The 27,286-nt window shown below is 40.8% G+C and overlaps 2 protein-coding genes and 1 long non-coding RNA gene across 7 annotated transcripts in view; 1 reads left to right on the top strand and 2 right to left on the bottom strand.

The window, feature by feature from the left end:
* Positions 1-27,286, bottom strand: part of ndrg3b (ndrg family member 3b) — a 1,230,027-nt gene that overhangs the window by 384,749 nt on the left and 817,992 nt on the right. The gene's annotated exons all lie outside the window — the stretch shown is intronic.
* On the top strand, positions 15,197-23,041 carry LOC127529426 (uncharacterized). 3 transcript variants are annotated; one of them, XR_007936113.1, is made up of 3 exons: positions 15,197-15,454; positions 21,607-21,742; positions 22,198-23,041. It is a non-coding gene; the product is annotated as an uncharacterized LOC127529426 (long non-coding RNA). The 3 variants fall into 3 exon arrangements; XR_007936112.1 differs by lacking the exon at positions 15,197-15,454 and adding an exon at positions 20,398-21,037; XR_007936111.1 differs by lacking the exon at positions 15,197-15,454 and having other exon boundaries at positions 20,361-21,742.
* The window catches only part of id1 (inhibitor of DNA binding 1, HLH protein), a 739,503-nt gene continuing 729,998 nt past the window's right edge, over positions 17,782-27,286 (bottom strand). For 2 of the 3 annotated variants that reach the window (XM_051932933.1, XM_051932935.1), the window contains exons 2-3: positions 18,785-19,240; positions 17,782-18,371 (exon numbers count right to left, since the gene is read on the bottom strand). In XM_051932933.1, coding sequence (XP_051788893.1) covers positions 18,336-18,371; positions 18,785-19,156 — 408 coding nt within the window. In that variant the 5' untranslated portion in view covers positions 19,157-19,240 and the 3' untranslated portion in view covers positions 17,782-18,335. Of the gene's footprint in view, positions 18,372-18,784; positions 19,279-27,286 lie in introns of those variants that run through there. The other variant, XM_028811613.2, reaches the window with a different exon arrangement.

The raw sequence follows: 27,286 nt of genomic DNA, 5'->3' as shown, positions 1-27,286 counted from the left end.
AAGCCACTCTTTTGATATCTTGGCTGTGTGCTTAGGGTCGTTGTCCTGCTGAAAGATGAACCGTTGCCCCAGTTTGAGGTCAAGAGCGCTCTGGAGCAGGTTTTCATCCAGGATGTCTCTGTAGATTGCTGCAGTCATCTTTCCCATTATCCTGACTAGTCTCCCAGTTCCTGACGCTGAAAAACATCCCCACAGCATGATGCTGCCACCACCATGCTTCACTGTAGGGATGGTATTGGCCTGGTGATGAGCGGTGCCTGGTTTCCTCCAAACATGACGCCTGGCATTCACACCAAAGAGTTCAATCTTTGTCTCATCAGACCAGAGAATTTTATTTCTCATTGTCTGAGAGTCATTCAGGTGCCTTTTGGCAAACTCCAGGCGGGCTGCCATGTGCCTTTTACTAAAGGGTGGCGTCCGTCTGGCCACTCTACCATACAGGCCTGATTGGTGGATTGCTGCAGAGATGGTTGTCCTTCTGGAAGGTCCTCCTCTCTCCACAGAGGACCTCTGGAGCTCTGACAGAGTGACCATCAGGTTCTTGGTCACCTCCCTGCCTAAGGCCCTTCTCCCCCGATCGCTCAGTTTAGATGGCCGGCCAGCTCTAGGAAGAGTCCTGGTGGTTTCGAACTTCTTCCACTTACGGATGATGGAGGCCACTGTGCTCATTGGGACCTTCAAAGCAGCAGAAATTTTTCTGTAACCTTCCCCAGATTTGTGCCTTGAGACAATCCTGTCTCGGACGTCTACAGATAATTCCTTTGACTTCATGCTTGGTTTGTGCTCTGACATGAACTGTCAACTGTGGGACCTTATATAGACAGGTATGTGCCTTTCCAAATCATGTCCAATCAACTGAATTTACCACAGGTGGACTCCAATTAAGCTGCAGAAACATCTCAAGGATGATCAGGGGAAACAGGAGGCACCTGAGCTCAATTTTGAGCTTCATGGCAAAGGCTGTGAATACTTATGTACATGTACTTTCTCAATTTTTTTATTTTTAATAAATTTGCAAAAATCTCAAACTTTTTTCACATTGTCATTATGGGGTGTTGTGTGTAGAATTCTGAGGAAAAAAATGAATTTAATCCATTTTGGAATAAGGCTGTAACATAACAAAATGTGGAAAAAGTGATGCGCTGTGAATACTTTCCGGATGCACTGTATGTATGTATGTGTGTGTGTGTAAATATATATATATTTAATATAGTGCTCCAATTTTCCTCACATATTCTAAAACCATATATTTTAGGTTAATTGGATATGCTGTATGAGTGTCCCCTGCCCATGCACTGGTATCCACTCCAGGGTTTGTTCCTACCTGTGCTCAGTGGCTCAAGGATGAGGTGTGACTCCCCATTGCTTTGCATTGGATGAACAGCGCCTGAAAATGGATGAATATAGTTTTTTTTAAATTCTTTTAAATATCCATCCATCCATTATCCAACCCGCTATAGCCTAACTACAGGGTCACGGGGGTCTGCTGGAGCCAATCCCAGCCAACACAGGGCGCAAGGCAGGAAACAAACCCCAGGCAGGGCACCAGCCCACCGCAGGGCACACACCCACACACCAAGCACAAACTAAGGACAATTTGGAATCACCAGTGTACCTAACCTGCATGTCTTTGGACTGTGGGAGGAAACCCACGCAGACACAGGGAGAACATGCAAACTCCACGCTTGGAGGACCCTGGAAGCAAACCTGGGTCTCTTAACTGCGAGGCAGCAGCGCTACCCACTGCGCCACCGTGCCTCCCTTCTTCTAAATATACTTGCTTAAAAATATGTTTAGCATAAAAGTATGTTCGTATTTCTAATAGCACCATTGTGTAAATGCACGTTTATACAGACACAAACACCATAGAGCAGACCTGGCATGACCTTATACATTAGGTGTCTGGATGCTGCATAGCTCATTTAACTGTGTGTTTACATATAAACTTTTACTAAACAATTAGAAAGTTGTGTAAAATCTTTTAAACAAATCAATAATTCTAAAATTTTATCACATGCCATTTTTGTGGTTAATGCTGCCAAGTTAGTTTCTGGCTTTTGTGAATGTGGATTAGTCTGCTGTGTGATGGACTGGCACACTGTTGGCTCCTGATGTATGCCCAATGCTGCTAGAATTGACTCTGGCCTCCAAGACCCTGACTGGATAGAGCTCGTATGTTTTCTTTTATGTATACATTATATCAGGGGTCTCCGACTCCAGTCCAGTGACCAGTTTTTGTTTCTAATTAACTATTTCCCTTTATTTTAATTGACTTTTTTTGAGACTCTGACCGCTGAATTGATTCTTTTTTCCTTAAACGACACCTAAACATAAATTTGATGTGAAGTGAGCCAACGGATGACTAAGTTGGGGCCTCAACCTTCAACCTTCATTCAGTTTCTCAACTTGAAGCTAATTCTCGTTGCTAATTAACCCCGTTATTTAATTCCATGGTGCTCATTCTGCTGTGGCAGACATTTCCACAACTGTTGATTTTCTTTTTTAAGAGCGCTGTCAAAATGTTTTGTGGACCTGAACAGATCAACATTACTGAGGCCTTCACCTTTCTTTATTTTCAGTTATTGTGGGATGGATGCAGGTTGTTGTTTATGTGTTGGTTCATTTTGTGTCTTAATATTGTTTGGTTGCTAATTAAGGAAAAAAGTAATAATTAAGAGGCCTGGGTCTTAAGTTGTGCATCATTTAAAATTAAGGCAAAGAGTTAATTAGCAGCAAAATCTGGTCACTAAATACGAAAAGGGTTAGAATGAAAACTTGCAGCCACAGTAACTCTCCAAGGGCCTCATGCATAACGCCATGCATAGAATTCGCACTATAACATGACGTAAGCACAAAAGCAGGAATGTGCTTACGCACAGAAAAATCCACATACAGGAATCTGTGCATTCGCCAACTTCCGCGTTCTTCCGCTACATAAATCTCGCTCAGCGTGGAAATATACGCACGTGCACGCTCTTGCTGTCCCGCCCCAACTCCTCCCAGAATTACACCTCTTTGAATATGCAAATCAATATAAATAGCCCTTAAGCCCAGCGTTCTGTGAAAAGGCAATGGCAAAAGTACAAGGAAAAATAGAAGAATTTCAGCGAATACCAAATGGAGGCAAGGAAAAACGTACTATTTGTTGGTTTAAACAGTTATATAAGCAACAAAAGGAAGTTGATCGAGTGACATAGCGTGTCAGAGAAACTCAAAAGCTCAAGTTCACAAAGTCTCACAGTGCTGAAATAAAAAGTTGTCACATATCAAAGCCGGTGTGAAAAGGCAACTCGTAGCCCACCGTCTGAGTGTCATATGAAAGCGTATTAGGGTACAGTGTGAAAAAAGCACGAAATGTCAACTTTAATCTCGAAATTTCCACTTTAATCATGTAGTTTATTTTGTCATTAAAGTAGAACATCATAAACTTCATCTTAAAATCGTTTAATTTACTAGTTTCTCAAATCTCATCGTAACTAAAGTAGCACGCTAAATGCTTTGTTGTGTATTTGATCTTATATGTGCTGTATGTGCCTGAATCACTACGTGCTCTTCAACGATAGGACACAGAATCCATTACGTTCGTAATATTACAGCTCTCTGAGTAATTAAAATACTGAGAAGTATACGTGATATAATTTTCATGATGATATGAGTTAAAGCATGTTATTAAACATGGGAACACGGTGGCGCAGTGATTGTTCATGTCTTACAGCAAAATGCTTGCTGCGCCATGCGCGACCTTCAATGAAATGCTTTATTACAGAATTACTGTCTCTTTCAAACGTACTAACCCCCAATTCCTGTCCTTACTTTTCTTTCTCCAAATACCCAATCGCCACACAATCAGCTCTGTAATAGACATTAAGCCATCTGTAAGCTTAGAACGCCGATTCTTCAAAACTTTTAAGGAACATCGAAATATCTTCGTAATGTTTAATTATTCTATCCATCTATCCTTCCAGTGTCGCGCCAGCCACAGCATGAAAACAGAGCGAGGCAGGAACAATCAGTGAATGAAGCTCAAGCTCGCTAGCGCTGCGGCACCGTGTAGTTAAAGTTTTATCTGAAAAAATATAATCAACATATTTTGCTGCATTTCATCTTAAAAATGATATCATCATCATATGTTAATACGCGCTTTATAAAGTGGCTCAGGATGTGCAATATTATAACTGTATCATAAGTACAATTACCTCACGGTAACTTGCAAGTACAAACAGTTCTACAAGGAGCACTTGAGCCGCCGTCGTGGATGTGGATCTAAGAAAGGGTAACCACACAGGAACAGTAGCACTGCTTTGACGCTGGGTGCCGCCAGTCTGCAAAACCTAACGGAGAACTTGCGTACGACAGGGTATGAGGTACCATGGAAAAGTGCGTGGCTTTATGCCAAGTGTAGGTTTTATACATCGTGATTTGAACGTGGAAACGTTCTTACGCAACATTTCTGTGCATACGCACCGTTTATACATGAGGCCCCAGGACTGGAGTTGGAGACCCCTGCATTATATAGTGTTGCTTGTATGTAGTGAGCACCCTCAAAATGGCAACAAGGTGGATTCAAATATGGATTAAATTGAGGAGAAATATGGGGACACTGGAAAGAGTCTGCAAAGAATTAGACATGAAATTATCCCAAAAAACAACAGAAAGCACACAGGATTTGTTTTTACTGTGAGATGCAATACTGCACCACTCGCATGGATACGATAAGCGCAGAGGGTTCTGATTTATAGATAGATAGATAGATAGATAGATAGATAGATAGATAGATAGATAGATAGATAGATAGATAGATAGATAGATAGATAGATAGATACTTTAAGAGGTAAATAGAAGAACGTCCAGGCTATAAGACAAAAAGGAGTTTTCAGGTGTAATTTACAGCCTTACCAATAGACTTTCAGTATGGACCACCGCACAGTGGGGCTCAAGGCTAATGCTTGTTTACTTAATGACTGACCGGAGGGTCTTGAGATCATCCTAAAATCAGCATCAAAAGTCATTTCTCTTAAAACTTGCTTAAAGAGCACAAGCAATGGTTACTAAAGTACTGGAAGTTGCAACTTACAGGTCTGTAAAACAGAAGGCGAGTTTTCAAATGGGTTCTTTTTTGAAAATGAATTTAGTGTTGTCTTTTCCTTTTGATTCCTTGTTAGTTGATACTGTATAGTGCACTTCACTGAGTGCCGATTCCAAGAAGCTATAGATTTACAGAAAGGAGGCAATGAATGTAAAATACATAAACACAGTCTGCCCAAACATACACCACTATTAAAAAAGAGACAAAATTTCAAATACTGTGTGTGTTTCTTGACATTCTCTGATAAAAGTTTACAAATGCACCCAAATGCAAGTCCTACTGGAATTCAAATCACCCAGTCACAAGGCCATTTTCTTGACTATCCAGATTTAAACCAGACAGAAGTTCTGATAGGCCCATACTAACGCTTGTTATTTGATGATTTGCCAAATCTGTGACGTTTTCCTGATTCCAGCGATTGTTCTTGTTTTGAACCCGGTGCTTCCGGTATAGGAACCAACTAACTCTCAAAATGGATGGTTTCATAACTGTCCTATACTAATCTGACTGTAATCAGAAGGGAACCAAATCTTTTTTGAAACTTGCTACTGCAATATATGGGATGCATTTTGTATGTTACGTTTTAGAGAGTCACAGTCTGTTGGGTCAAAAAGTGAAAGACCATGCATCTTTTCAATGATTCACACATAAGATGCTTTCAGTTCAACACCAAAAAACAGCTGCCATTCCAGGAGTGAATAGGGTTAGAAAGCTTGTTGGGCTGAATGGCCTGTTCTTGTCAAAATTATTCTAATGTTCTAAAAAAAAAGGTGGCAGCTATCTTCCATTGCTTATTGTTGTAACTGCTTTGATTTGATTTAATTTAATTTATTTTATTTGATTTCTGATTTAACGTGTATTGTTTCTGTGGCTCCTGGCATGTTCAGTTTGATTTAGTTCCTGTCTTAAAACCAATGCCACCATGACAGACAAGTTAATGCACTGGATTTTAAACTCCAAGGCTGCCAATTCAGCCCCCACTTCTGACGCAGCCTGTGACCATGAGCAGGTCACCTAACCAGCCTGTTGTAAAGAATCAAAGTAGTCAGCTGTACTGTTCCCCTTATCTTGTAAAGTCACCTTGGATAAAGATGTCAGTTGAAAATACTGAAATAATAATGGTAGTCCACTCTGCTGACGTTAATATTGGTCTTTGAAGCGCTTCTCCTGTCCACCTCCACAGTGTTGGTCTCCTTTGGGAATCTACATGATGCCTGGTCACCTGATTTTGGTTGCTTGTGCTGATGGCATCTACAATGTTACGTATGGATTACAAATACACAGTAAGATGATAAGGTACAATTTTGCTACTTCATGCAAAGTTGTATAGAAGGTGGAAGTAAAATAAATACATTTTTAAAATGTTATTGTGCCACTTGGTAGTCAGACCTTTCATTTGTCCTGTCAATGGAGACATGTATTGTCTTATTAGTAGACTAGCCAAGGTGTGTCAATGTCACGGCTGTGGTCTCTGCCATTCATCCCGTCTATCGAGGATGTCACTTTAAGTGAGTAGGACCTGCAACTGACTGGCACAGCAGCTTTGGTGGCTACTTTTCACTCAGTGCTGTCAAGAATGACTTTTTTGGATTAACAAGGTCTAACAATGGATGGAAGTGTGACTTATCCTGTTGTTGTGAACCTCGTTGAGTAAAGACTTCAGCCAGCCAAACAGAATAAAATATACAGTTTCTGAATAAAATGCTTTATGTGTAAATACTTAGTGATGCTTCTGCTGCTTTGAAAACTCAGATGGACTGCCACCCTGTCCAGGGTTTGTTCCTGCCTTGCACCCTATGCTACCTGGGACAGGATCCAGCCCCCCAGTACAACCCTGGTCTGGATTACGTGGGTTAGAAAATGACATGACATGACATGACAGTTCTAATCTGATTACCCTGCAGTAGGCTTGAACCTAATTCTTCACCCATGGACAGAACTCTGTGTGCTTGCGAACTTCATTAAGTATCACCCACCATCTTGGTGGCGTGATTTTTTTGTCATTTTTGTGTAATTACTAAGTGGAGGATAATGGACAGTGGAAGAAGACACCCCATTGAGTGTTCTGCCACAGTGCCAAGCCAGGCTGACTGGCACATCAAAGTGGATGAACTCCTAAGCACATGTGAAAGTCTGGACACCTGTAGGAATTGTTTGCATCACCTTTCAAGGCTTCATTAACTTCCATTGATGAAGAAAAACTCTAAATGGTTACATCATTACTTGTTCCCTAACACTGAAAGTGACAGTACTTATATATATACACATATATATATATATACAGTGCATCCGGAAAGTATTCACAGTGCATCACTTTTTCCACATTTTGTTATGTTACAGCCTTATTCCAAAATGGATTAAATTCATTTTTTCCTCAGAATTCTACACACGACACCCCATAATGACATGAAAAAAGTTTACTTGAGGTTTTTGCAAATTTATTAAAAATAAAAAAACTGAGAAATCACATGTACATAAGTATTCACAGCCTTTGCTCAATACTTTGTCGATGCACCTTTGGCAGCAATTACAGCCTCAAGTCTTTTTGAATATGATGCCACAAGCTTGGTACATCTATCATTGGCCAGTTTCACCCATTCCTCTTTGCAGCACCTCTCAAGCTCCATCAGGTTGGATGTGAAGCGTCGGTGCACAGACATTTTCAGATCTCTCCAGAGATGTTCAATCGGATTCAAGACTTGAATTCATTCACAGAATTGTCCTGAAGCCACTCCTTTGATATCTTGGCTGTGTGCTTAGGGTCGTTGTCCTGCTGAAAGATGAACCGTCGCCCCAGTCTGAGGTCAAGAGCGCTCTGGAGCAAGTTTTCATCCAGGATGTCTCTGTACATTGCAGCAGTCATCTTTCCCTTTATCCTGACTAGTCTCCCAGTTCCTGCCACTGAAAAACATCCCCACAGCATGATGCTGCTACCATCATGCTTCACGGTAGGGATGGTATTGGCCTGGTGATGGCCTGGTTTCCTCCAAACGTGACGCCTGGCATTCACACCAAAGAGTTCAATCTTTGTCTCATCAGACCAGAGAATTTTCTTTCTCATGGTCTCAGAGTCCTTCAGGTTCCTTTTGGCAAACTCCAGGTGGGCTGCCATGTGCCTTTTACTAAGGAGTGGCTTCCGTCTGGCCACTCTACCATACAGGCCTGATTGGCGGATTGCTGCAGAGATGGTTGTTCTTCTGGAAGTTTCTCCTCTCTCCACAGAGGACCTCTGGAGCTCTGACAGAGTGACCATCGGGTTCTTGGTCACCTCCCTGACTAAGGCCCTTCTCCCTCGATCGCTCAGTTTAGATGGCTGGCCAGCTCTAGGAAGAGTCCTGGTGGTTTCGAACTTCTTCCACTTACGGATGATGGAGGCCACTGTGCTCATTGGGACCTTCAAAGCAGCAGAAATTTTTCTGTAACCTTCCCCAGATTTGTGCCAATCCTGTCTTGGAGGTCTACAGACAATTCCTTTGACTTCATGCTTGGTTTGTGCTCTGACATGAACTGTCAACTGTGGGACCTTATTTAGACAGGTGTGTGCCTTTCCAAATCATGCCCAATCAACTGAATTTACCACAGGTGGACTCCAATTAAGCTGCAGAAGCATCTCAAGGATGATCAGGGGAAACAGGATGCACCTGAGCTCAGTTTTGAGCTTCATGGCAAAGGCTGTGAATACTTATGTACATGTGCTTTCTCAATTTTTTTATTTTTAATAAATTTGCAAAAATCTCAAGTAAACTTTTTTCACATTGTCATTATGGGGTGTTGTGTGTAGAATTCTGAATTTAATCCATTTTGGAATAAGGCTGTAACATAACAAAATGTGGAAAAAGTGATGCGCTGTGAATACTTTCCGGATGCACTGTATATATAAATACTAGACTGCACTGATTCTTTCTTAGTTTTGCATTTTTGAGGTGGTACCTGCACAGATAGTCTACCTCCAGCAGGATGGCACATCCATACATGCTGTCATAAGAAGGTTTGCTGTGTCTCCCAGCACTCAAGAGCATGGAGGAGATGCCAGGAGATGGACCATTATATGATAAGAGCTGGACAGGGCAGTGGAAGGGCATCATCCCAGCAGCAGGCTCCTTGTGTGAGGTGGAACAGGAGGAGCACTGTCAAAATGACCTTCAACTGGCAACTGGTGTGCATCTTGCTGACCAAACTGTCAGAAATTGACTCCATGAGGGTGGCATGAGGTTCTCACAGTGCCCCTCAACTGGTATTCGCCAGAGAATACACAATTGGCAGCTCCACCATTGGTGCTTTGTTCTCTTCACAATTGAGAGCATATTCAAACTGAGCACATGTGACAGATGTGAAAGAGTCTGAAGATACCATGGTGAACGTTATGCAGCCTGCAATATCATCCAGTATGACCAATTTGGTGGTGGGTCAGTGATGGTCTGGGGAGGCATACTTTGGAGGGTCACACAGACCTCCACATGCTAGTATACTGTACCTTAACTGCTGTTAGGTACCAGGGATGAAATGCTCAGAGCCACTGTCAGACCTTACACTGGGGTAGTGGGCCTTGGGTTCCTCCTGATGCAGGACAATGCCCAGTCTCACGTGGGTAGAGTGTGGAGGCAGTTCTTGGATGACGAAGGCATTGATGCCACTGATTGGCCCACATGTCCCCCAGCTCTCCTTGTGTAATGGCCCATCTCCTGATTTGTTCTCCATGCTCTTGAGGTTGTGTTTGGAAACCCAGCAAACCTTCTTGTGAAAGCACATATGGATGGGCTATCCTGGAGGAGCTGGACTATCTATGCAACATGAATCAGCTGCAGGTGCCTCCTCATGCTACCAGTGGTGACAAGATAAGTAGCAAAATTCAAAAATAGAGAAGACTCAATCAGGAAGGATAAAAAGAAAGCAATTGTCTGTGGTCAACCAGTAACACACCATTCTCTTTTGGAGGATGTCATGCTGTTGCTCTCCAGTGCACCTGTTGTCACTTTCATTTACACCAAAGCAGATGAAGTTGATTCACAATTGCTTATAGTTCCTAAATGGACAGACTGATAACCCTCATGCTTAATTGCCTTGGTGTGACACAGTGATAATTAAAAGTTCCCTTAATTTTTTTGAGCAATATATATAAATTATAAATCTGCAAGCCTTTCTGAAAGCATGTTTTCACTTTGTCATTCTGGGTTATTTAGTGTAGATTGATAGGAAAAACTCAAATCTATCCATTTAAAATTAAAGCCTAATTTAGAGAATCCAAGAATCCATCTGTTGTGCACAAGGTAAATCGGTGTCCCTGACTAATCAATCAGTCAAGATAGTTTATCAAAGCAAAAAGATGCCAAAGGTAGCTGAAGCAGAAAGACACCAATGAAAGTAAGAACAAATCAACTTTTGTTTATATCCGGCAATAATTTTAAATAATGAACACATACAGCCTATGCGCGTGAATGTATTTAACGTGTAATCGATTGATAAAGTTCTATCTATCTATCTATCTATCTATCTATCTATCTATCTATCTATCTATCTATCTATCTATCTATCTATCTATCTATCTGCGACAGCCAACAGCGGAAAAAAACGAAAACGACAGATACGAATGACTACGGTGGCTCATTTGCAATTTGCACAAGTTACCTTTAGAGGGCGATGTTGTAGTGTGACTGAGACGAACGGGGAAATCAATGAGCAGCGGGCATTGCTAGAAGACGGGCTTCTGTTTGCGGATGTGTGTCAGCATTTAATTATTTCTGTCAAACGTAAAAGTGAACATCATAAATAATGTCACGTGGAGTGATCTTGCTAGTTTCCTAATCAAAGTTTATATTTTTCTAAATGTATTTGACAGAATACTTTTAATCGTTTTTTTTTTTATTATTAAAAGTGACCTTAATCGACATTTACATTTCCTATTTTTTTTTTTAATTAGTGTTCATTTTGTTCAGTATATCCATACATTCTTGAATTTGATTTCGGCAGCACTTTGAACCAAGAGGTAACCAACCCAGGATGAGATGCTGGTCCTCCACGTGGGGTACACAAACACCCATCCTCACATGTGGCCCGTTTAAAGACGCCAGTTTGCCTAGCTGGATAATTTTTGAGGATGTGGGCAGAAAACCCACACACAAACTCTGAACAGTGTGCAAACTTCACACACTAGAGAGTGATTTGAACCTACAGCACCACATTGTTTCTGTTTTATACAGTGCCTGTCAAACTACCTAATTTAAATCATTTACATTTACAAGTAGAATTCAGTAATTGTATGACAAATCTTATTGCTTTCCCAATCAATGCTTTTATAACACCTTTCATATGACATCATTTTATGCCAAAGTGTTTAACAAAACAATTGTGGTAACATCGAGTAACACAAGAGCTGTCAGAAAAACATTTCTTGAGGTCATATTCAAGATATTAAACACAAAAGAAGCACCCTGGCCCAGTCATTAATGCCCTCTGTTTTTTATTCCCCCTGTTCACTATTTCTGTGGAGCTGGCATGTTCTCTCAAGTCCATGTAGGCTTTTCGCCTGATATTTCCCTTTGATTCTCACATTCTAATGACATGCAGGTTATGTTATGAGTCTGTGTGTGACTGTCTATTTAAGTGGGCCTTTTCAGCTCCTAGCCCAACCCAGGTGGGGCGCCAGTCTTTCTTTACTCCCAGTTCAGCTGGGCTAGGCTCCACACCCATTGTAACCATGTACTGGAATAGACTGGAACTATAAATCTATGGATGGATGGATGGATGGACAGATTCACACCTGACCTGTACATTATGTTATGATAGATAGATAGATAGATAGATAGATAGATAGATAGATAGATAGATAGATAGATAGATATGAAAGGCACTATATAATACACTAAAGTTATTGTTAGATAGATAGATAGATAGATAGATAGATAGATAGATAGATAGATAGATAGATAGATAGATAGATAGATATGAAAGGCACTATATAATACACTAAAGTTATTGTTAGATAGATAGATAGATAGATAGATAGATAGATAGATAGATAGATAGATAGATAGATAGATAGATAGATAGATAGATAGATAGATAGATCCTTTTCAAAATCAGGCACTTTTAGTGAGAATGAGAGAAATTAATGCATTAACAAATAACATTTAAGATCATGTGCTTTTTGAGTTGAGTCCTATAATGGAATGGGTGCTCCAGCTCAGGTTGCTTCCTCACCTTTTGCCCAACTCTGCCAGACTCTGATTCCTATAAGACTAAGACTGAGTTCAGCATGTCATTCGATGGGTGGATGGATGGATGAGAGGGTACCTTACATCTCCTAGATGTCAGCCCATTTCCAAGTCAGAATGCCATCTGTGTGAAACTTCTGTGTCCCCACATTGTTCATGTGATTTTCTTTCTAGAGTTCATTTACTCCCATATTTCAGTGACTTGCTGTCAGACTGCCAAGTCTAAGCATGTGTGAGAGTGATAGTTGTCCCACGTTGGTACCCTGAATCGATTTAAGCAGTGCTGCAAATTGGGGTTAGATAAATGAGAGAATGGACCTTTCTCTGCAATCACCATTAGAAAGTTTTAAAACTCTCCACATCTGGAAAATTTCCAAGGACACAGAGGTGCCTAAAAGCAGGGCGTTTATTTCCATACAACACACAAGGGAGGGATGAACAAAGGAAGAAAACAAAGTATCACTGTAAAAATTAAAGCATCATATTCTGAAGTGAACTTGAGGGACATGGAGGGCAGCAGCATACCTGATATCACAACCCTAGACAAGGTACCAGTCTACTGCAGAGCCCACTGATGCAAATGGCCACACTCACCCACTCACAGGGTCAGTTTGGAATGGACATTTAACCTGCACCTTTGTGTGGATACGGGGTGTAGTATCAATGGAACTCTGGGACAAAATAAAGCCAGCAGGTCCTGTGGACCCCCAATGTACGGATCTGAGCCCCAGTTTATTAAGTGGAGTGGCTGTCCCACTTCCTACCTCAATCTCTGAGGATTGTCTTTTAAGTTACAGGGCCTCTAGGGTGTTTCCTAATGTGCTGCCTAGGTTGCCCATCATAGCCTCCTCCATTCTGACCCCGATCATCTCCTGTCCATTATTACCTAACTACAGTGTCTCTCTCAGCATTTCACCACCTAAAAGCTAATGTGTGTTGAGCATATTAATGCAATAATCCCTGTTGTTATATCATCCATAGTGGTGTCACACATTGGTAATGGTTGAAGTGGTTCCCCACAGTCTACGTAAAGCACTTGGTGAATCTTACAAAGCTTTATATACTGTAAACATAATGCATTATTACTATTAGGTTATAGTGCCCTCTATTGGCTTCTTGTGTTACTGCACCCTGGCCTTCTCTCAGGCCTTTGTCACTCTTCTCACCATTGTGTCCTTGGAGGTCTCAATTCTATGGTGCCAATTATACTGACAGAGTGTCACCCACTGGCGGCCCCAGTTTTCAATCGCTAGTGCCAATGTGAATCTCTTTTGCCAACTGGGAGATCCTCATTGTGATTGTCCCTTCCCTTCTGCACACATGGTGACTGCTTGCCAAGTAAGAAATCCCTAAAAAGCACCCAAAAATACACACCAGACAACAATTGACCATTATTAGCCCTGGGTCCCAAAGTGCACTACACTTGCTAACTGGGGTCTGGCACTAAATTGTGTCTGTCCTTTCAGCACCTTTCTGTCAGGAATCAACATGGCTATCAATTTATTCATGTGTAAGAAAAGTTTAACAGCGTGGGCCTTTCAACCCAACATGATTTGTTTTTTGTCAATTAATATTCAAAAACATGATCGAAATGTCCCCAGTTGGAAACGTGTCCCCTCTAAGTGAAGAAATACCATATTTCCCAACATTTGTTTAAAATGTACCCCCAAGCAGCTGCCATCTGTGCCCCCGCGTTCCTGTTGAAGAATTCTTTTCAAAGTAACAGCTGGCATCCGCCTTCATCATTTTCAGCACTTCTGTCATTTCACATCTTAACCTCCGATTGCTTAACTTTAACAAAATTGGGCTCCTTCCGTCTTTCCTCGTCGCTTCTCACCCGCAGTCCCGGCCTGACTGTGGCAGCGCACGCACACCGCCGTTATCCCTGCCCTCCAGATGTGGCTGCTCCTGAATAAAACCGTCAGCCTTCATACAGCGCCGGCCCCCCGCGGCCTGAGCTCGGTCGCACACAGCGCGGCCCTGCAAGGGTTAAGCGGCCGGCCGGCCGTTCCTCGTCAGATCTATTTTATCTCCCTTGTGCAATGCTGTTCCAATTCCCCTGCAGTGCGATGCACACAGCTGCAGCAGTGTTGTTTCACAGCAAAGGCAGTGTGTGATTGTGTTTGTGTGATCGGATTGTGCCAAGGGCAGGGAAGGGCAGGCCGGCCCAGACTGAGCGGCGCCTCTCCACACCTGGGGAAGTTCAGGTTAAATGGCTTCACATTCCTGAGCACACAGCTGATTGAAACATTAACAAACACTAATCTGAGAGCCAAGCTGCAGATGGGCTGGGATGTCAGCCAAGAAGCGGCTGCGTGTGTGCGCTTGTGTGTGTGTGTGTGTGTGTGTGTGTGAGAGCGAGAGAGAGAGCGAGAGAGAGAAAGCGAGGGACTGTGAGAGAGCGCAGCACTCTGTACGGAAGCTCGACTGCAGAAATTGATCTTATTTATTGTAAACATGTTAAAAGGATACACAAGCAAGGAAGCCTCGGCAGTGTTGGCGGCCCTTTTCCCGAAATGTGTCACGTTGAACCGGGCCTCCTGGAAGGGGCGCTTCACTAAGTGATCGTCAGCCAGCCGGTTCGGTGCATCCTCCCAGCGTGGAGCCATGGGAATGTTGTTTTACCCTTGCTGAAGCATTTTCTTCACTTTTGCACTGCTGCCGGGCGGCTTCGTTTGTAGCCCAGCCGGGACAAAGACATAGTAACTTAATGGTAAGGTGGGCTGACTGATTGATCCCCCAGCATTTCCATCAGTCCATTGGCTTTCTGTGGCACTGACACCAGTCCTTTGCAGAACATACTCCCGCACACACCCACTCTCACTCCTAGACTCCCAGTTCAGAGTCACAAGTTGGCCTCCTTGATCAAATATATAATAAAGAGAACTTTGTGGAGTTATGCTGTTTAATGCCAGCATCCATTAGGCACGAGATCACGCCAGATGACCAAGTCATGTGAGGAGAACTTGATGTGCCCTTCCCTGCTGCTGTGGTGGAGCTCTCACAGTCCTCTCTCTGAGAGATGGGCATATGACTGCACATTTTGTTCTGCTAGTGCAATAATGTGGTGAGGTGTGGGATCAGAGGGGGACTGCAGGACATTTACCAATAGTGTCAGGGAAGGAAAGCATAGAGACAGGAGTAAGGAGTACAGCAGGTAAGCGGACGTGCGCTTTCTGTTAATTACAATGAAATTCTGCATTTTAATACATTTATATTTAGCATGGTATCAGAGAGTGGCTACTACTATTACTAATAATAATAATGATAAAACTAATGTTTCAAACTGTGCAAAGGCTGTGATCTTACATGAAATGTTGGCTTCACTTTGGTTGTTTTTGTTATGTATAATGCCGGTTTCTTATATTGGTGTTAAGCTCAGTGAACACAATGATAAAAAAATAAAGATTGCTGGTCATGTTGAGCGTATAAATCATACATCCTCTTCCATGAATCAGTCATACCTTCATTTTTTAAAGCCACCTTATCCATATCAAGATGTGCCAGAGTGGGCCTATTCTGGTAGTATTAGGTTCATCCTGAATGGAGACATAAGAAATTTGACAAATGAGAGACCATTCAGTCCATCAAGCTCGTTCATCACGGTTAGTTAACACTCATACATTCATTTCCTCCAAGCCAGTCAACCCAACAGGCATCTTTAGGCTATGGGAGGAACCTGGAGTCCTTGAAGAAAGCCAATGTTGACCCAGAGACAAGCCTGCAAACCTCACATCTCAGTGACTGGCTTGGAATTTAAACACAGCCCCCTTTAGTTAATTTTATGTTATTTTTAAGTTGTAATATTTGTATAATCTATTATTTTGTTTTTACATTGACTTTTCTATGGACCTATTTTAAAATTCATTTATGAATAGTGACCTTGGGTTCAAGATAAGGCATTATATAAATAAAACTTATTTAGCTAGGAGGCCGCAATTTCAACTCCCGAGCCACCATATAGCCCATATAATAATTCATCAATATAGAGCACCTTTCACAGAAAGGATAGACATCAAGTACTTACCAACGAAAATATGTATTTAATGCATTGACACCAGACAGTCAAACTGGAAGAATATTAGAACTGCTAAGTCACACTGTGCCCCATTGGCTTACCTGTTGAGTATCACATTTAAGAGTCAATGACTAAAGCAGCAGACAAGGAGCCCTGTGATGTGACATTGGGGGTTACTGGTGTAACGGAGAGGAAAAGGAATCCCACTTTGCCACAGTAAGATCCACTTGGTTATATATAAATAAATAAAAAAAAAAAAAAAACACACTGCCCAAAATGAGGAAGCCCACTCAAAGCAGATGAACTAAGAGGTATGCGAGTCTGTGCATTGTCTCCCATCAAATCATCAGCAGAGGCGAGGAGATTTGCCACACTTGCAGTGTGTATTGCTGAACTACTAGTTAAAGAAATCTGCTAGGAATCACATCCTGAATCCCCCAGGAAACTTTGAAGTTATGAAATTTGTGTGGATTTGCACAAGGAGGTTAAGTGTATAAAAATGAAAATGTGGAGTATGGGGGCAATGGATGAAATTCTTTGGTGATTTCCTACACACCCAAAACAAAAGCATGAGCTCCCCATCCAAGTCACAGGACATCAGTGCCAAAGATAAAAAGTTTTCCAATTATGCTGCATGAAGTTCACCATGCAGCTCTATCCTCTTGCCCCACTTTTGACAGTAAAAACATTACATTTTAATTGCATGTTACTATTGGAAGGCAAAGTACTTAGATATACAGAGTTGGTTTCTGCCTTTTTGATAGAGCAGTTGCCAATATTTACATTAGAATAAATGTTTAAGAGCTTTTAGAAACAACTATTTAAACCTGTAGGTTATACTTGTTTGGTCACAGGCCCAAAATAAAGTTTTGGCCAAAGTTAATATCAAAGCACATATGCCTCATTTAAATTAACCACGTGGACCCTCTAAACTGCAGGATTTTGGAACCAAACCCTAACCAGAATAAAAAGGTTCAGTTTTAAATAGCCTTCACATAGTACAAATTATGCATTAAAACACACACACTCTAAAAAGGCCAATTATTACAGCAAAATACATCGAGTTGCATGTGTGTACACAATTCCTAAACTGACAGATCCAGGTCTGATTTTTAAACTATTGCTTTTGTTAAAGATTTCCATACTCAGTTTGCTATAGATCTCATGAACCCCTAGAGCTATTTTGGATCACTAGTGAGAAATTTCTTTTTACTATTCAGAGCAATTAAGGTTAATCACGTAAACCTTTATTTTAGCACACTAAGCTAACTTTCAAACTTCTGGCCCAACTAGAACCAAAGCCTTGGGCCAAGCACAATCCTTGATGCCACAAAATTGCTTTTCATCAAGAAGCACATCACAACAAACTCAAGTCAATCCCAACATTTCTGAATAAAATGCCCTGCCCAAATGTGTCACTAAATAATTTACAGTACCCCCCCCCCCACCAAACACCACACCAAAAATGTTTCAAATACTTCTGTTTTAATAAAAACACAATTATTACATTGTAAAAAAACAATAAGGACTGCATCAAATGGCATTGTAATATACAATACAATATATAAATCTCAGGAATCTGAGAACATAAGATTTTTTTACAAATATAAAAAAAGAAATCTACATTTAAACGTAACCAAAAAAAAAGTCTTTTTAACAAGACCCCACAAATGTGGCCACAGAAAAGCTGTACATCAGTCTCTGAAGAAACAAAAAAAGGAGAGAAAGAAAAGAGCCACTGCTCTGGGTCCTCTTGATCCCAGTGGACATGGACAAGGATTGTGGTAGTGGAGGGGGAGGAGGTGGTGTTTCAAACTGATAAGCAGGTGCAGATCACGAGAGAGCTATTTGACACTTCCCAATTTTAGAAAGTCTTCTACAGGACTAAATACAGGAACATGCCTGGAACCCCATGCTAAAAAGCAGGGATAGAGTCACTTCAAGGAGCAAAAAGACGTTCAGCTTATTGATTATTTGACCACTTCAAGCCCCCAAAGTCTTGTATTACTTTTCAGTCACATTAGCGACAAAGGATTCTGTCATCTGTGCAGCCGTTCTGAAAAAGAAAAGAAAAAAAAAAAGACTTTGTAAGTAAAACCAAAAGCAGAACACAAAGCAATTGGATAAAAACCAGCTGACAAATGTTAAGAGGGAGAGATGTACTCTCTAGGATTATTGCACATCATGTTTAGGCAACATCCTCTGGAGCAACAAGATGTGCAATAGAACAGACATCAGGCAGTTTTACATATAGTAAAAATACGTTTCCGGATATTTTAGACAATATTGCTCAAACTACACACGTTTTACATCATATGGAGTGCTTTTCAACACGCGAGAATGGCAAAGAGTGACACTGGGTTGAATGCAAATGTCAAAATTACAAAAGAATACATTTGATCAAAATGAGGGACATGCGATTTAAATCTTTTGCATCTACAAACATCTACTGAATGGGATGCTCTTTACCTCCACTGCGATCCCTCCCAGTTCTCCGTTCAGGGTAGTCAACGGTGAGCGGGTCAGTGGCGCGCTGTTGCCCCCCTGCGGGCGGCTCAGTCCCGGTGAGTCGAGCTCCAGCTGTAGGTCCCAGATGTAGTCGATGACGTGCTGCAAGATCTCCATCTTGCTGGCCTTCTTGTTAGCTGGCAGGGTAGGCACAAGCTCTTTCAGCTTACTGTAGCAGCCGTTCATGTCGAGGAATCCGTGCATGTGTTGGTCGAGCAACGGGAGCTTGCACTTAGAGATGGCGAGGCTCTGCTCGGACAGACAGCGCACCACATCCTCGTTGTTGCCGCCCACTTTGCTTTTCAGAGCGCAAGAAGAACCGACGACTTTCATCTTGAGTTGAAGGTAGCGCCAAAGACAGAGTACTCTACTTGAGGAGAGGCAACGGCAGCTCTTCTATCACTTATCCAAAAATGACTGTACTGAGCACTAGCTTGTAATGCACAATCAACACCCGCTCTCTCTTTTTTATCAGCCCGGGCGTTCGGGAAGGCGTAGTCAAGTGAAGTCGTGCTCGAATCCTTTAACCAATCGGAGTTAAGCTTCTGCCGCCAAGGGGAGGGACGGGTGCGCTTGTCTCAACCAATGAGAGCTTACCAATGCTTATCAACTGTCCTATCAAACAGGAGATGGTATTACAAATGGAAACAAATATAGCGCTTTTTTATGGCTGAAATGTGGGAACCCAGCTGTCCGCGCTTGGTAAGGCGCAGGTGGAGACGCTTGCCCGAAGGCGTGGTGGGGGATGGTGGTAGTAAGAATGCTTCACTTACTGAAGATAAATAACTTTTTAATTGCTCACTTTATCAGATGTGACAACGCCCCCCTCCCACCATGTGCGTATATACAGTAATACATTGACGAGTTCTGTCCCGTAAGAGACATCGACATGTTGGCAAAACCATAAGTGCCATCCATCCCTCTTAACCCCTTATAATTACACCTTACTGTATAAGCGGGGTTTCCGAAATTCTCTGACGATTGGCAATTGCACTAAATAATAATTAACTCGTCTAGTCACTCATCCCTACCGCGTTCAATCGCGTGTTGAAACATTGCCCAGTTTATTATTAATGCTGTTGCCCAAGTTTGCAGCCGATTAGGACATTATCGGCAGTTATGTTCTGTCATCATTTTGTTCTTCCAGGGCTAGCGCAGCTGTGCTAATAGCAATAGTAATGACGTGTCGCAGATTGCACAAGCTTAATAAAACTGGCAGTGCTGTAATTTTGAAAATTCACGTGCTGTTTTAGGCGGTTTCATTTTGGGCAGGAGTGCTTGAAAAACTAAAAATAACTAATGCAAATATATTGTTTAATAAATCGGTGTGTTAAGTCATTCTTTTATCCACTTTTAACTCCATTAAAAACTTATAAGCTTCATGTGATTTTGTACCCATCATTAACATAAAAATACCAAATCATTATCCGTAGACTATTTCTGCAAATAATAATATGGCAAGACGCTTTAAAAATAAAGGGTTTGTTTATTGAGTACACGTACATTGCATTGCATGTAAAAACAGCAAACTTTTTTTTCGCCCTTCTTGGGGACAGATTGGCACACCAACAATTTAAGAACTGGATGACAAAGCATCAATTAACGAAACAGCTTGTGACAACGCGGTGTGCTGCAGATGTGTAGTGCATTTCAGCCAAATTCCGATGCATCAGCGTTTAGCATATTAAAGGCCACTTTATACTTACAAATCGAGCTGTTCTATCCCCCCGCCCACACGCCCCCTCCCCAAAAAAAAACAGCTTTTCGGTGAATAGGTTCCCAGATTCTTTCACTTCTCTCCCCAGTGTGTGTTTAGCGCTGTACGCAGCATCGCTCCGCTCTGAAGCCTCCCGGATTGTCTAAACAAGCTGAGGCAGACTGGCAGGCGCCAGCCTCGTGACGTCACCCATTCATACACTCCCTGACGCCTGTCAGCCTGGCGCCGCGCGGGCGGTCTCCATGGAGACCACAAACACTCCTCCATTCACCTGCGCTGCGCGAAGCCTGAGAACAAACCGGCCGAGCGGAGCTCTCCGCCCCGCGCACCTGCGAGCTCTCCCTCGCAGCTTCAAACAGGAAAGTCAAATAAAAGACGGGGTTGGAGGGGGGGGAGAGGTTGTGAAGGAGGGAGAGGGGAGATGGCTTTTATAAACATTCTTCAGCGTACGGCTCCGGCGGCAAGTTTATGTTCAAATCTGCAAGGGTAACTCGATGGTAGCCCCTTGTAACACTATAATAATAATAATCAAATCCTAATATTGCTATTTAAATCGTTACTCGCAACTGAAAAACATAATTTATGCGTTCAACCTTTCAGTTTTGAGGAAAATATCTATCTATCTATCTATCTATCTATCTATCTATCTATCTATCTATCTATCTATCTATCTATCTATCTATCTCTGAAGTGTGTATTGCTAAGAAACAATTCTACTACATGTGCCTGGTTTCCCTTAACATTTCCCAAACTTTAACAGTTGGCCTGATCTAGCTGTCTGTTTTTGTATTTATTTCATGTCCCAAAATAACAATAATAATGCACCTTTTATTAAAGGTAAAACAAGTTGCTCATATATGTATGAGTTTAGCTGTTATTTTGATTCATTTTATATTATAAGTTAATATATAGTGCAAATATGTCAAGTACATTAGTATGCATTGTATATTTTGTATAGGTTATGTTTTAGTTTGTATATAATTTATATATGTATTGGGTATTTTGTTTTATTTGCATATTTTCCTTTATCACGTTTTAAATAATTTTAAAGTTTACTTGTAACCAGCAGGAAAAGGCACAGGACATAAATTCACCAGGGATGGGACACCAGCCCATCACAGGAGTCCTTACTGACACCCTCACACGGTGCAGTTGATAAGGGTGTCCATTTCCCATACATGTTCATTTCTGAGATGTAAGAGGTAACTGGAGTACCTAAATAAACTTTGTGTAAATGAATGCATTTCATTGGATTTGTATTTATGTATTTTTATATTTTTAATATATAATGAAGTACCACCTATTAAGTTAATCGTGGATCCAATCAATGAAAGTGGTTTTGGAGATTTGCTTATCTTTTTGCAATCAAGGGATTTCAGAGCATTGGATCAGTGTTTGTGAAAGATAGTGAATTAGAGAAAAAAGCCCTTTATATGAAGAAGTAAATATTCTGCTCTTTTTTTCTGAAAAGCTCTATATACCCTTTTCCTAACCTAAGTATTCTATTCTTTTGTTTCTGTCAACAGAGCCAAATAAATATCTATTCCTAAACAGAAAGGTGATGGATTTAGATTTTCTAACTGATTGGTTAAATAATTGTATTATTCTCTGCAACATTTTTGTTTTCCTTTTATTTATTTATTTATTTTTTGTGCAGCAAAGTGACACCTCTCCACCAGCAGGGTTTTGCATCCTGTTGTCCTAACAGCTACTCATCTCCAGGTCATGGCTCAGAAAGTTGAGGGCGCTGAGAGAACAATGAGAGATCAGAGCAAGGATTGTGGGAGAAATCCAGGCTGGTGCCAGTGTGTCTGGGAGTCTTCTTTGCTCTCTCATCTAGCCTTTGTTCAGCTGCAAAAGCTATCAGCACTTCCTACTGACATCAACAATAACTCCACAGAACTGGGCCCTTTTAATCTTGTTTACAGCACATCAAGGCGGAAAAAAAAGTGAAACATATTAGCTCCTGATTTTAACGGACAGTGAAGAACTACCCCCTACGGGTCAGCCCTTTTACAATGGTTAATTAGAAAAGTTTAGATTATTCGTGGTGAGGTTTAAATGAGCAATTAACTGATGTGTAAGAAAATGATCCTTGTGTTTCCCCATCAGTGACCCTTCATTCTCATTTTATTGCAACTGGATGAAATTAAAATGAACATTGCAATGTTGGAATAATTCAAACCACACTGTGCCAGCTGTGAATATTTTAGCCTTAGAGACCAATAATGCATATTGCAGCCGTTACTGCCTCACATTATAGCAAGGGGGTGAAGGGAAAGCCATAATTGCTTCTGTTATCTGCCTAGGGTTGTGATGTTTAAGTGCAATCTTAAGAGATTTAATGACATGCTTCATTGTGAAGAAAGCAATTCTGTGTTGTACTTTTCATTTTAAAATCTTGTAAATCATTCTTAAAAATGATCAAAATATGTTGCTAGAATGCTATCCTTTTTCACAGCTCTTATAAATAATTTGCTGCATTAAATGCTTGAACTGTTTTCATGTATGGTTTATATTATCTATCTATCTATCTATCTATCTATCTATCTATCTATCTATCTATCTATCTATCTGTCTGTCTGTCTGTCTGTCTGTCTGTCTGTCTGTCTGTCTGTCTGTCTGTCTGTCTGTCTGTCTATCTATCTATCTATCTATCTATCTATCTATCTATCTATCTATTCTATTCTATTCTATTTGATTCAATTCCATTATTATCCATGTTTGTTTCTGCCTGTCATCCAAAGCTAAAGGGATATACTCTGGCCCTTGGTGACCCTAAACTGAGTTAAGGAGATTGGAGAACATTATGCTATATTATACTGTTTTATTATTTCATGGGTGGTGCAGTGGGTAGTGTCTCCACCTCACAAACCCATATTCCGGGAGTTATTTCCTGTGTCTGCTTGTTTTCCAGTTTACCAGTTTCATGTTCTCATCGTGTCTATGTGGATTTTTTTCTCCAGCATCTCTGTAGTAGTAGGGTGTTGTACCGTGTTAGACATTTTGGATGCAATAAGAGATCAATCAAAATGTCACCTTTAATTGGCTAACTAAGGCACGCTTTTCAGGTAAGATGTCTCCAGCATCTCTAAAGACATGATTATTAGGTTAATTCCAAATTGGTCCCCTGAATGTTAGCATGGACTCAAACTTTATCCAAGCTCTTTCCTGGTTTGCTATCAATGCTGCAGGATCCCCTCCAGCCACAAATTGGATTAAGCAGGCTTGAGAATATTATATTATATTATATTATATTATATTATATTATATTATATTATATTATATTATATTATATTATATTGCCAGAACTCATATGTGCTAACTATAATCATTCCAGAATGACTGTTACCATTCCAAATACTACATTCCTCAACCAGCTTTTTCCAGATAACAACAGCTAAGCATTGGATTGGCTGCAAAGGTGCATACAGTTTACAGTTAGAGATTATAATAAGCCTTTAATGCTTCTTATCTCTCTGCTGTGATAGTAAAGTGTTTGATTCTGTATAAACAGCTAAACAAATATCAAGCATGTGCTTGGATTTAGGAATTGCTCTTTTGTGTCGATCACAGCTACACCATGGTGAAAGTGATATTGTACTTTCATGTGTGAATTTAATTTATTAATATTCTATATTAATATAAAAGTCTATTTTGACAAGAACTGCCCTACCAAGCTGCCGTCTGCGATCTGCTTCTCGTTAACATATTCTCATTCAGTGAATGTATTTCGATGGAAAGTTAAAAGTTATTTATTTGTTTGTTTGTTTGCTTGCTTGTTTATGTTATGGCACAATTTCCGAACTTACTATTGGCAAAAGTAATGTACAGTCTTGTTATTGTACTTGCTTATTTGGCCATTCAGTATACCTGTGCCAGCAGTGAGGTGAGCACAGGTGTTCTATTTATCTCATACGTCAGTGAAGACCAGAGAGAAGTTATTCAGTTTTCAGGAAACATTGAAAATTTCTTAATGTCGTACAACGATGATGGTTTACTACAGTAAAGCATTTACAAATAGATTGTCATGTTCAGAATAACCAAGCAAGTGTCAGTTATGAGGAACAATCAGAGAGGCTGTCCACTGACCTTGGTCCCATAGATTATTGGTTTATGTGAGAGATGCTGTCAGAGGCTGTGACTTTGCCAGTAACCATGAGTTCAAGGAAGCAGTGCATACCTGGCTTCTCCCTTGGCTGACAACATATTTATGTGACGTTATACAAAAATGTTTGCAACCTTGAGCATGCCAAAATGCCAGGAAAATTATGTGTTTGTGAGTTTTGGATTGCTGAAATGCCAATTTTCATAAATACATCAAGGAAGCTTTTTCCTTTAGATTTTCTTTGTACCTCTTTTCTTTTACTTCTGTCTGCATCAACAGAGGCTTTGTCACCTTATATTCATAATGGGTATGTTCTTTCATTCTAAGAAATCTAAAGGTAGTAAAGCCACCCTTCCGAATTATAGACCTGAATAAAGAATGAACAACAGGTGTCCAGCCAAAATACCTTTTAAGGAGCAACAGTTGATTTCATAGGTTTAGATAAGGAAGGCGTGTCAAAAACTCTGCAGTAGTTTTGGTGTGTAATCATCAAATCTAAATGCATTTCTTAAATCTGAGCATTCTCTGGAGTTGGAGTTTCATTCTAATTATCAAGTTTTCTTTAATGTTGTGTTATTTTATTTGTGAACATTTATAGGCTGTATAGTGTTGCAGTTGTCAGCACTGTATGATATCAACTTCTAGCCTAGCTATTGCTTATGTTCCGTCCATGTCCTTGTTGTTTTTGTCCTGGTACTCGTTTCTTCCACATCCCGAAGTCTCTTTGGCATGTCTAAATCCTGGCCGGGAGTGAGTAACCATGGATGTGTCACTGGGTTCTCACCCAGAGCTGATTTCTGCCTTGTACCTGATGATACAAGGATATAGTACGGCTCCCTGTGACCATGTAATGTGCATTTTGAAACCGGCCAATAACTTCTATTACTTACCCAAGGTATTAGGTTGAATATAGCAATGTAGATTCTTTTCAATATGCCTCCCTCATGTTAAGATGTTTTGCTTGACAGCCTGAAAAGAGAGAATTGAAGAATTTCTCTGATCAGAGCCAATCACAAGTTTTTCATAATATGCAATGTAAACTTCAAGTTCATGTATTCAAGGATAGATTTTTCACAGATGAGTCATGGTCCTATTCTTGAAGAACTCAGTGTGTGTATAAGTGGGCCCTCTGTGATGGATTGCCACTCTGACTCAGAATTGTCCCTGTTTTGTGCCCAGTGCCAGGATGGGCTCCAACCCTTGTGACCCTGAACTGGTTTAAGAAGGTTAAGTCATGGATGAAAGACCATTTGATCTTAGTATGGCTTGCAGATTGGAGCACATTACATAAAGAGAAAGGCTACAGAATTAAGTGCTTATTTGTAAGGTTATCATCACACACAGCTTTACTCTCAAACTTGAAATGAAACTTGGTGCAAAAATTCGAAAGTTGGAAGATCAAGGCAGGTTTCGTGTGGAGAATGAAGAAAGTTCTGCTATGTCTCTTGACTTGTACATTTTCAGAACTGTGCTCTTCCCAATCTGTACAGTCAGGAACTGAAACCTTTCCCAGCAGTAAAGTCATTCCTGTGCCAGCTGTGAGGTATACATAGGTACACCACTTATCTCATACGTCAATGAAGACCAGAGAGCAGCTATCAAGTTTTTAGAAAACATATAAACTGCCTGAGAATTAGTCACAAACTAACTATTAATGTACATCACTTTTCACAGCACTTGTTTTTAATATTAGTGATGTAGGTAAGGCATGTTATTGAAAGGCCCTGCAGGGTTTCCTTTGCAAGGGGTTTTTATTAGTGCCGGAATTTAGTTTGGATGTAGGATGTCAAAATTGTCAGGGACACAAGACCACCATAAATGAGATGTGTGATGTTCCAAAACAATCACTCCTGAGACGTAAATGTGGATAGCGGGGAATGACACACTCTGGTTCAGGAGTCCTACAAGTCTTTACTTGGTTTAACATGTGACTTTATGGAGAGGGGGGCCTAGCCCATTAAGAGAAGACTGAGTTCCAGAACTGAAAGGATACCTGGGCTTCTAGGATGAGTTCTATCTGGATAGCTATATTAGTTCCCACAGGCAATTTCTGATCCTGGAAATGATAACTGGGCTTCTCACAGGTGTAGATCCTGGCTGGGGCTTTAAAGCCCCATCTGATATCCACACCAGGAAGTGGAGGAAATATTTGGCAATGTTTTGACTGCACAGATGACATGCAGGCAGATATTGATTATAATGGATCAGGAGATGGGGAAGACATAAGTCATGATCAGAAAATGTTCTCAGGATAGTAAGCAAAAAAACATTGAAAGTCAAATAACTCGAAAAAATTGTTAGAACTGAGTCAAATTTGAAAGAGATTATACCAAAATTCTTTTTAAGGAGTCATCTAGAATTTTGGAGAGTTACCTTTGGTGCATCATCAGTTTGTATACCATCACGCTACTGACATCACCCAATGTGCCTTGTATTTATATTTACTTATTCAGCAGGTGCTCTTACTTAAAGTGAGTTACAAACAAAGTCAACATAATTGAGTAAACATCAGCCTGGGGACTATTTTGAGACAAGTGCTACAGGACAAGGGCATCATCATTATAGTATTGCTATGAAAATCAATTTGACTGTATGAGTGGGTCTGATGAGGTGGCTGGTGTCCAAGGAGAAGAGGAGG

The sequence above is a fragment of the Erpetoichthys calabaricus genome, chromosome 10 (genome assembly GCF_900747795.2).
Source record: "Erpetoichthys calabaricus chromosome 10, fErpCal1.3, whole genome shotgun sequence".
In the NCBI taxonomy this organism is placed as follows: domain Eukaryota; kingdom Metazoa; phylum Chordata; class Cladistia; order Polypteriformes; family Polypteridae; genus Erpetoichthys; species Erpetoichthys calabaricus.
This window is presented reverse-complemented; position numbering and strand designations above follow the sequence as displayed.